This window comes from Nelusetta ayraudi, unplaced genomic scaffold (assembly GCF_046127955.1).
Source record: "Nelusetta ayraudi isolate G7.1 ecotype Tasmania unplaced genomic scaffold, CSIRO-AGI_Nayr_v1 ptg000053l, whole genome shotgun sequence".
NCBI classification, from domain to species: Eukaryota; Metazoa; Chordata; class Actinopteri; order Tetraodontiformes; family Monacanthidae; genus Nelusetta; species Nelusetta ayraudi.
Window position 1 is genome coordinate 5,174,105 of NW_027466103.1, and position 10,687 is coordinate 5,184,791.

At 46.8% G+C, this 10,687-nt stretch overlaps 1 protein-coding gene across 4 annotated transcripts in view; it reads left to right on the forward strand.

Annotated features, from left to right (window-relative positions):
• The window catches only part of frmd5a (FERM domain containing 5a), a 45,950-nt gene that overhangs the window by 30,715 nt on the left and 4,548 nt on the right, over positions 1-10,687 (forward strand). For 2 of the 4 annotated variants that reach the window (XM_076037908.1, XM_076037905.1), the window contains exons 2-14: positions 134-238; positions 1,846-1,888; positions 2,248-2,326; positions 4,667-4,764; positions 5,335-5,458; positions 6,428-6,515; positions 6,879-6,967; positions 7,347-7,410; positions 7,519-7,610; positions 8,640-8,714; positions 8,918-9,028; positions 9,460-9,528; positions 9,663-9,769. In XM_076037908.1, the coding sequence (XP_075894023.1) occupies positions 134-238; positions 1,846-1,888; positions 2,248-2,326; positions 4,667-4,764; positions 5,335-5,458; positions 6,428-6,515; positions 6,879-6,967; positions 7,347-7,410; positions 7,519-7,610; positions 8,640-8,714; positions 8,918-9,028; positions 9,460-9,528; positions 9,663-9,769 (1,144 nt within the window). The remainder of the gene's footprint in view (positions 1-133; positions 239-1,845; positions 1,889-2,247; positions 2,327-4,666; positions 4,765-5,334; positions 5,459-6,427; positions 6,516-6,878; positions 6,968-7,346; positions 7,411-7,518; positions 7,611-8,639; positions 8,715-8,917; positions 9,029-9,459; positions 9,529-9,662; positions 9,770-10,687) is intronic. The other 2 variants (XM_076037906.1, XM_076037907.1) reach the window with 2 other exon arrangements.

Below are 10,687 nucleotides of genomic sequence, written 5' to 3' on the forward strand. Positions count from 1 at the left end.
CTTCTTCTTCTTCTTCTTCTTCTTCTTTTTTAAGCGGGATTGTTCCTCGGCTCAGTGTTCAAACCCGTTGAAATGACTGATTTCACATTGTGAGATAAACGGGCTGATTTTCTGCTTCCTCTCTCTTTTCCAGAGGGATGCAAAGGGACAGTATCTGTTTGACCTCATCTGTCACCACCTCAACTTGCTGGAGAAAGACTACTTTGGGATCAGATATGTGGATCCAGATAAGCAGCGGGTAAGTCATTATTATTATTATTATTAGTCGTAGTAGTAGTAGTAGTTGTAGTAGTATTATTGATTTGATATATATAGTGTAGTGCAGTGCTTTTCTTGGTACTGGAACCATTATTCATTCACACATTGGTAGTGGTAAACTACATGTGTAGCAACACAGTTGCATTTGGTGTCTGTCCTCTACCTAAATACCACAATCCAGTCTTACTAATGGAATAAGTAGTGTTAGTGGTAGTGGTAGTTTAACCCTATGGTATTATTGAAGCTACGTGCAGTATGATAGTATATTGCTAGACTTCAACAAAAACAAACCAATTGTGATGTCAAGATGTCTGAAGCCATTTTGCACGCCCTCTGTGTGACATCACAGTGACATCACACACCCTCAGCTAGTGCCAGTCGTGGACCCATGGATGGGAATCTCCTCTTCTGTAGCTCCCACTCCCAGCACCATGCCAATAAACTACAAACAGCAGCAGCCTGACGCCGCTCCATGCTGACCATAACAAAGCCTGCTGAAATGGGGGCCAAAATTGCAATTTACAGGATAAACTAAACAAGAAGAAATATCTACAAGATCCTCCTACAAGATCCTACAAGATCCTGGATAATCATGTTTGATGATTATCCACAAAAGATGGATGATTACATTATAAACAGTATATCCTTGTTTGCTCAGTGGAGGTGGGGCCAGGACTCTGGAGGACAATCTGGCTTGATTGTGTTGTGCACTGGATTGAAGGATGAGTGAATGCCTGAAAAGTACGGTTCCCTTTTGTGCCTCCTTTCGGAGAGTTATTCCCTTTTTAAAATTCTCTGCATCAAGAGTCAGTCGGAAAACTGGCCATTTGATCTCGGTCCATATAGAAAAAAAAAAAATCACTCGCAGACAGTATCTATACTTTAAAAATGGATCAGACCTGCAAAGGCTAGAAGAAGAAGAAGAAGAAGAAGAAGAAGAAGAAGAAGAAGAAGAAGAAGAAGAAGAAGGAGGAGGAGGAGGAGGAGGAGGAGGAGGAGAAGAAGACGGTGGTCTAGAGTGAAAAGTTGTGTTATTTACTTTTCTTTTATTCACGGCGCCGCTCAGGCTGACGCCTCCTCCATCAGGCTCTTCTGGGGGCGTGTAGCGAGCACTGCTTGATTCATGAAGTATTCACATGTTCACAGATCAGATGTATTCCTGCTGACAACAGCCAGGTCGTGCTGATGCAGCATTTCCATCGCTGTCACTCAGGGCTATTTCCGTGGTTGTTGCTGTGGATGGCGAGAACGACGAAGAGGGAACTGGGAGAATGAAGAATTCAGATACCGTCTCACCGTTCTCAGCGCCGGCGCTTGCGCTCAGCGGTTGAGGATTGTCACATTTAAAATTAAAAGCGCACACTTTAACAGGAGAAAAATGTATTTACAAAGAAACTACAGGAAATCGGTGTACGTTTCGCCGACTTTGCTCGCGGGTGTTTTAGCACCGTAGGTGACACAAACATGGAAAGCTGTCTGTAGTAACAGCTAAACGGCGTCAGCTGAACTATGTGATGCCTTGAATTAACCAGAGGACAATTTAAAAGCATCTGATCCTTCACGTTTATCCCTGTTTCTCTACCGCAGCACTGGCTGGAGTTCACCAAATCAATTGCCAAGCAGATGAAATGTAAGTACTTGAGACCATCAGTTGCATTTTGATCCTCAACATGTCTCAGCATTCATTGTATCCGTAAAGCAGTGTAAAGGCTGATTATTGGTTGAAAAATTGATTGAAACAATCAAAAGAAAGTTATGACAGCACAATTGTGAAGGTGAATTTGCTTGGAAATGGGTTCTGCCAGTTACGTTTCTGTAATATAACATAATATGATATGATATTCAAAATAAGAGAATAATACAGTCAAAAGGCTGAACCAGATTGTGCTAATCAACGCTGCAGCATTACACAGCTCTGCCACAGTTTGATCCTCCATAATGAAACGTTTCCCCTTCATTTCCTGAATGTCTTGTTTTGGTTTCCTGCAGCTCAGCCTCCCTTCACCATGTGTCTGAGAGTCAAGTTCTACCCCCCAGAACCCGCCGCCCTGAAGGAGGAAATCACCCGGTACGACCTCCCGACGGGTCGATGAGGGGTTCGGCACCCACGGCAAAACTTTGTTACACTTGAACTGTAAAAAAGAGAACAGCTGCTGCCCTTTTGTTGTTGTTTTTTCTAAACTGTGCTCTAAAAACTTTTACACGGAGAAACCGTGTCTCTCTCTAAAACATTATTCATGGGGCATTCATAATTAAAAGGGTTGAGCACTGTCTAAAACATTATGATAAATATTACACAGAGCACAGTTTGCAGCTGAGAGGGCAGAGAGGGGTGTAAAAGCCTTTTCTAGTAGTGTTGTCCCAGAATGGTAATGAGTGCAACATTAAAAACTGTGCCATGACATGTTGGTTATTATTTTAATTGTTATGTGTTGTGCATATTTTCTTTTTTAAAGGAATGACATTTTGTTCCACATTTAATTTGCCACAAGGTGAAAGTGACAATTTAAAGCAAAGACTAATGAAGGTGTTTGAACGATGCAGAGAGGAGCCAGATGGTTTATGTGTGCACGTACAGTTTACTGACACATTCATCACTGACAAGTGGAGGGCAGAGGAGGGGGGAGGGGAGGATGAGAGGAAAAGAGAGGAGAGGAGGCCACTTGCTCTCTTTGAGGTGCAATAACATGAAATATGCGCCACATGTGGAGTGTCCAGAGCGGCCAGGTCAGATGGAGGGGGAGGGGGAGGGGGAGGGGTGGGCTTATGCAAATGGTGCTGATGGAGAGCGTGAAGGCAAAGGAAGGTGGGGGTGGGGAAGTGCTGAGAGCCTGAATGATGAGAGTGGAGAGGGCAGAGCAGAGAGGGAGGCCGGGGGGAGACAATCAATCACGCAGCTACCGCCATCATTTACTGAGTGCTGCCTCTGCTGGAAAAACAAAAAGGAAAAACAAACAAAAAACCAAACCTGTGAACACGGCGTTGCAGTGGTTTGCGCCGTTGCCTCACAGTCAGAAGGTTGTGAGATCGATGCCCCCACCTGAGCCCTTTCTGTTTGCATGTTCTCCCAATTGGGGACTCACAAGTAGCCATAGAATCAAGTGTGAATAATTTTGTTTTCTATGTGGCCTGGCAACTTGTCCAGAGTGGGACTTCAGTTCTACCTGAGGACAGATACAGTCCAGCACATTTCTAGATCTTTATTTTTCACCCTTTACTTCACGGGCGCAGCCTCACGTGATCAATTATTAATAATTCTCTATCGATCTCCAAAAAAACAGCATAATTTTTACACTTTCCTGCCAAAATGTTTGGTTTCTGTCTCAGTCACCAGGCGCTCTCAGCTTGCAGAACCAACACCAGGTTGGTGGTGTGGTCCAAAACTTAGAGCGGGTATCTGTGTGGCATTAGTGCCCTTTGTGACTTCAGAAATGAAATATTAAAGCATGGACTTTTCTCATTTCTGAGTTCACTGCCAAGCTAGAAAGCAAAAACAAACGTAAAGAGAATTGAATTTATTGCTGGACTCCTCAGAACGATTAATAATTTGTCATCGAAATTAGTCAGAAAATTTTAAATTTGAAAAATCAAAAGATCTTCATGAGAAAAACCCATCCAAGAACACAGAACGAACAGAAAGTCAATGTGAGTGTTTACTTCTCTGCTATTGGAAAGTGTTGCATTGTAACAAAAGCAGAAAAACATAAAAAGCCACCTGCTCCAATATGGCAATGATATCATTACACCCCGCAAGATATTGACATTAATATCCAGCTTGTCACGCAGTGAGATGGTGTGCTACATATTGAACAACATGGGGCTGGGGAGGGGCAATCTTTTTAATGTGCTGTTCCAGGCAGGAAGCATCATTAGCCTTTGAGGAAATGTGGCCTAGATGGAGAGAAAGGCAGGTGCGCCTCAATTACAGTGGAAACACAGTGGGGAAAATGTAATTCTGCGGGTTAAATATTGGTCACGCGCAGTTCCCTCCTGCGATGCCAAAGTAACCGTCATCACAACTCTAATAATCCCCAATAATTTGTTGATAAATGCGTAGCCCCAGTTGCATTATTGGCTGTGTGAAACTAGGCCGAGAGCTTTAAGGGAAGCACAGACTCGGTAGCGGCGTCGCCCCCCAGAGCCTTCCTATCCTCCCTTCGCCCCCCCCACACCCCCACCCCCACCAAAAAACAAAACAAAACAAAACCCTCATTTCAATTTCATCTCAATCAAAAAGAAATATTCAAAGCAGCTACTGGGAACGTGCAGCCACCAGGTTTAATGCAATGCCGCTCCAACTCTTCCCTTACCTCAATCCCTCTGCGTTTCTCTCCCACACGCAGCCGCGCCATCGGCTTCTGCCTTCACTGCCTTCAGACGCCTGATTCCGCCACTCTTCTCTTCGCAGGTACCTCGTCTTCCTGCAAATCAAGAGGGACCTGTACCACGGCCGGCTCCTCTGCAAAACCTCGGATGCGGCCATGCTGGCGGCCCACATCCTCCAAGGTAATGCGAGCTGACAGACGGAAACGACTCTCTGTTGGGCACCGCTTTGCCCTTCCGACTGTTTCGCCAGTCCTATGGACGCTGTCAGTCAAGAACGCAGGTTTTTATAGCTGAGAAAAAATAGGGATCTATTCGTCGGGTCGAGGACTTGCAGTATGCAATATCAATCCATCGCTCATGATCGTCTGTAGTAACTGGCTCTGAATCTCCAATGGTAATAACGGGTTATGTGGTCATTTTTCTCTGCCACCTACAGAGAAACAATCAATAACAATATCGTCACACAAGCGCACGTGAACAGTGGTGTAAACAGACACACGTGAGCTACGGCGCTGCGGCTAACATCAGAGAGAAAGAGAAGCCGCTGCTAGAGGAGAGGCATGTCTTCCAGAGGAGGCTCTGATGAATTAAAGATGGGCTGCCTGGTCAGCTCCTCCTTGCAGAGGAGAACCAGCATCAGGGTCATCCGAGGGAGTGCAGCGCGGCGCGAGGGATGAAGCCTGAAGCATCCTGGGACGCTTTAACTTTGACGTCGAAGCGCCCTAATTTTCCATTTCTGACTTCCTGCAGCTGAGATCGGAGACTACGACCCCGGCAAGCATCCGGAAGGTTACAGCTCCAAGTTCCAGTTTTTCCCCAAACACTCGGAGAAGCTGGAGCGCCGGATCGCAGACCTGCACAAGACGGAGCTGATGTAAGGAGAGGCCGCACACACGCATGCACGCACGCAGCAGCAGCAGCAGCAGCAGCAGCAGAGCAGCAGCAGCAGCAGCAGCTCGGCTCCCTCTTGCTCTTCCTGCACACCCAGCGATCATACACCCTAAACAAACAGCGGGCCTCTGCTGACGCTGGTGCAATTGACTGCAGTAATGAGGCGCCATTTGTCTTCACTGCTTGGCAAAACCCATTACAGTCGCCCGTTTCAGCAGATAGCAGGAGAGGGAGTCCGAGAGTGAGAGAAAATCACTCTCTCTCTCTGCTGTTATCTGCTCAAACAACTCAGGTCAGCATGTCTTTAGTTCACTCCTCCCCTCCCTTCACTGCGCTCATCACATTAGTGATGGCCCAAGTTGGACAAGCAGCAGAGCACGACGCAGACCGTGATCCTCCAGAGCAGCGAGCACAATAAAATCTCACGCGCACTCAGAGCCGATCAAGAGTTTCATTGACACTCTGAGTCTGATCCCACGGCTCATTTCTTCTTTAAAGCTAAAATAACTAAGCTATTATTTTTGCGGTCAATGAGAGGCTGCAATCTGAGGCCGAGTTGTAGAAAAAAAAAAATTGATTTGTTTAAAACACAACCAAACAAAGACGCCCCCTACATCCTGCACTGTGCGGAGCAGCATCAATAAATTCAGCTTCCCATGCGCGCCGCCTCAGAGGGAAGAGCAGCGTGAGACTCTGCTGCCCACTAGTGGCTTCATACTTCACCACAGTGCTACACCATGTGCTGCATGTTGAAGGTGTGATTTAAAGCCGGCTCTTATTTTCTGAAGAGCTTTGTGTTTCTGCATGGCAACACCTCACTGTGGTGTCACGAGTGAAACGCAGCTCGTCTCTGACCCTCTCTCAAGGGTCTGACGCGTGCGTTGCATTTTTTATGCTCACGGTGGACTGACAGATGTTTGGTGTGCTGCTGCTCTCCTCCTCTCTCCCACAGTGGGCAGACACCTGAGACATCGGAACGAAACTTCCTGCAAAAAGCCCAGATGCTGGAGACATATGGTGTTGATCCCCATCCATGCAAGGTCTCCTTCTTAGTACTATTAACTATTCATTTGCAATAAATACTTAATAAAGGCATTGTATCTTTGTTACATGTTTTAGGTCCCTGCCAGGATAAGTAGCCATCGAAATATGAGGCAATCAGGAAACAGAAAGGCAGAAAAATGGATAGATGGACACCAAATGTCACATATTGTACCCACTGTGTTTGTCAGTCTTGCACAAATTATCTTCAAATTGCATATCTGGAGTAACAACAGACAGGCTGGAGAGATTATTGTCACTGGTAGAAAACACTGATGCTGTGACTTGTGCATAATATGAGACTTTCAGAGTGTGCATTCTGTGCAGTGAGTGATGCATCTTGTGTTTGTTCTGACTTCCAGGATGTGTCTGGGAACCCAGCCTTCCTCGCCTTCACACCCTTTGGTTTTGTGGTGCTTCAGGGAAACAAAAGAGTTCATTTTCTCAAATGGTGAGCCAAATGTGAAATGTGAGCCAAACAAAGCACACCAACATTTTACTCACAAGCCTTGAGTTTTTTTTTTTTTTTTTTTTAGCATCTCTATTTGGCCTCATTTTTATTCATTTTCATTTTATTTTTTTATAACTTTCATTTTTATCTGCGGTTCAAATGACTAACACAGACTGCGAGTGTTTAGCCTCGCTTCGCTCATGTTTCCCTTTCACTCCCCGACTACTTTCTACTGGTAATGCAATCTTTTTGTTTTGTCAGGCCCCCGCAGGCCTCTGTGACTGTTTATGTGATTTGAGATTGTTTTGCTCATTAATATTTCAAGACGTTGTGGCTCTTTGCTTCCATGTGTTGCTTCTGCACTCTCTCTCCTGGGCAGGAACGAAGTGACTAAACTCAAGTTCGAAGGCCGGACGTTTCACATTTATGCAAACCAGAGGGAGGTGAGAGCCTGAGCTGTTGGACGTCTTAATAGGAAAGAAACAAAAGCATTTTTGTGTGTTGTCGGTTTGTTATATTGTCCTGCACGTTCTCTCATCTTCAACGTGCAGGACGAAAAGATCATCCTGACGTACTTTGCGCCCACACCGGAGGCCTGCAAGCACCTTTGGAAGTGCGGCGTGGAGAACCAGGCTTTCTACAAGTGAGTTTTCCATCGATTGCTTTTAGCGCTCCTCCTCGGTCACGATTTAGAGACTCGCTTTGCATCTCCCCGAGTGCTCAGGGGAAGGTCGCTGCCGCCGCAGGGTTCCCCTGGTGTCCTTAAAAGTCATTTTCCTCTGGGCTGTTTGTCTGCGAGAAGATGAGGCGCGAGCCGCTCATGACCTCCAGTGAATTAGGGGAGCGCTGGCACGCGGCTGCCTGTGCTCTCCCTCTCTCTCTCTCTCTCTCTCTCTGTCTCGCTGAGATACGACTCCCCTGTCACGGCCATGAATAAGGGCGCCGGCCCCCTCTGTCTCCTTCCGTGGAGAAAAAGGTGATTAAAATGAAAAAAAAAAAAAAAAAAGGCAACCAGGCTGCTGGAGTGCGGAGGTGCGCGGAGATGTCGGGGTGAAGGCTCGGATGATGAAGGGCACATTTGTCGTCCGAGCAGATGGAGGCAGGAGGAGGGTTGAGGGCGGGTGCGAAGGGCAGAATTATTGATGCTGCTAATATCGTGCGACCTTTTCACAACCTTCCGCAGCGACGGCGTTTCATTGAATTGAAAGAGAAAATGAAAATTGCGTCGTGATGGGCACCCCAGCCGGTGCGGCAGACAAGGAGACGACGCGTCTTCTTTCAGGGAAACACTTGCGTCCCTTGAAAGCGGAAACGCGACATTAAACATTGATGTCTCACTTGCTTTGACAATATCAACATTTTGAATAGTGTATGGAGCCGCGCCGAGGGAACAAACCCTATAGCACACGGCTCGATATGCATTATTAACTATCAGGCCACTTGATCCTTGTTCCCGATTTGTGCAATGATTTGGATCAGCTCACACACTGCAGCATCATTTATTAGACATTTTGTTTGTATTGTTTGAAGTTGCTAATTAGCCATAATAATACGTGTCTGCAGACTGTCGCAGAGGTCTGAGTTAAAAAAACAAATAATAATAATAAAGTTTGAAAAACGGATGCTGTATTCATTGTTTGTCAATGTATTTTTTTCCTCACTCTCCCATCAGGCTGGAGAAGTCCAGCCAGGTTCGCACGGTGTCCAGCAGCAATTTGTTCTTCAAGGGCAGCCGCTTCCGTTACAGGTAGCGTATGCGACAAGTATGACTGATGAATTGGAGGAGAGGCGTTCCCACAAGTCGAGGCCACGCCGCTCTGACTTTTGTTGTGTAACATCATTCTGCTGCTCTCCAGCGGGAGGCTGACACAGAACACGGAGCTTTATTATCGGCGTGAACCTGTCTCCTTCTTCTTCTTCTTATTCCTCTTCGCCCCCTTGGGAACATAGGGCGGCAACCATGGACCTCCACCTCACTCTCTTCTGGGCGGTGGCTTTCGCCTCCTCCCAGGAGGTCCTCGTCTTGGCCAGCTCGGCCAGCGTGGACCTCCTCATGGACCTGTAATATAATTATAAAACACACCATCAGTCTATCTCACATAGATGAAGGAAATGTTAGTGGTCTGTTGATCAGATTTCAGATTTTCATTTTCTGAAAATGAGTCAAAGGTGACGGTTTGTTTGAAATATGTACAACCATTAAGGAACTTGAAGTTATTATGCAATTGTTTAAGCTATGAATTTTTTCCCTCTAGAAGCACTGGTGCAGCACATCAACCCATATGAAGACATTGTGTCTTTTTACGTTTTGGACAAAAAAAACTTGCGCCTTGAAAAACAGAAATTAAAGGAATCTTGAAATTACGTTTTTTTTTTTTTTTTATATATATATTTTGAAAAGAAAATGCCCGTACTTTTTCATCTGCAACTTTATGTTTTAGCATCGAAGTCGTCATGCCAGTGTTTTTGATCGTCTCTCTTCTTCACGACAGCGGACGTGTGGCGAAAGAGGTGATGGAGCAGAGTGCCAAAATCAAACGAGAACCTCCAGAAATACACAGGTGAGGTTGTTAGAAGCAGAGGGTTTGAATTCTTTCCCCCCCAGACCTCTGCGTAGCGAGTCCTCTCTGCTGGTCGCTGTGCCTCAGTGCCGTGAGGTGTGTTTGTCTCATGCGCCCTGTGTTTGTCCTTGCAGGGCCGGTCTGGTGCCCAGCAGAAGCTGCCCGTCCATCACCCACGGGCCTCGCCTCAGCAGTGTGCCGCGGACACGCCGGAGGGCCGTGCACATATCCATCATGGAGGGTGAGCACTCGCTGTTCTTGCAGTTGCTTCTCGTTGGTTCTTTTATCTCAGACACAGATTTTGAAGGTTTTTTATTTTCCTGATGTGAACAAAATCTATGCCTGAGATAGAAGAACCAACAAGAAGTAATAGAAGTAAATACTACTACCAGCCATTTAGGTACGGTGATTAACAATAATAAATATTTCTAGGATGTTGCATGCGAAACGCACACACACACACACACACACACACACACACACACACACGCACACACACATGCCAGTGTAACTGGAGCCATGAGACCTGGTGAGACTCTGCAGATGTGTGCGTCAGTCAGCCTGCTTCAGCCTGGTGTGTGTGTGTGTGTGTGTGTGTGTGTGTGTGTGTTCTCTCTCCGTTGCGCTCTCAAACTGTGACACCGAGCCGTCTCTGCAGTCCACCTGCGGACTGTTGACCCAGAATAGGTGGCCTCGCTTCCTGTGTGTTCCTGTGTGTTGCTGACCCAAGGCAGGGCGGCGGCAGGTTGCTGGCAGCCAGACGCCTCGTCGGCTCTGCCTTTGAGGAATCACACTCAAATAAACGGCGGAGGTCGGGAGCAGGTGCTCCGCTGTGCGCGCCGAGCGTCCTTTTGGCGGGTTCAAGGAAGCCACCGGTGCTGACTGGGTGTCTTGAGGCGGTATTAATACCCCGCCGGCTGAAAATAGCCTGGCTCTTCTGCTCCATGTATGTCACTGGCCTGGGTGGGGCCAAACCAGGTCAGACCAATGGCGGCGGTGGTGGCGGTGCTGCAGAAACACACAGCAGTTTACCTCACACGCGTCTCGCACTGAGGCAGGAGGAATACACACACTCACACACACACACACACACACACACACACACACACACACACACACAAACACACACACACACGCACACCGAGCCAGGGGACTAGCA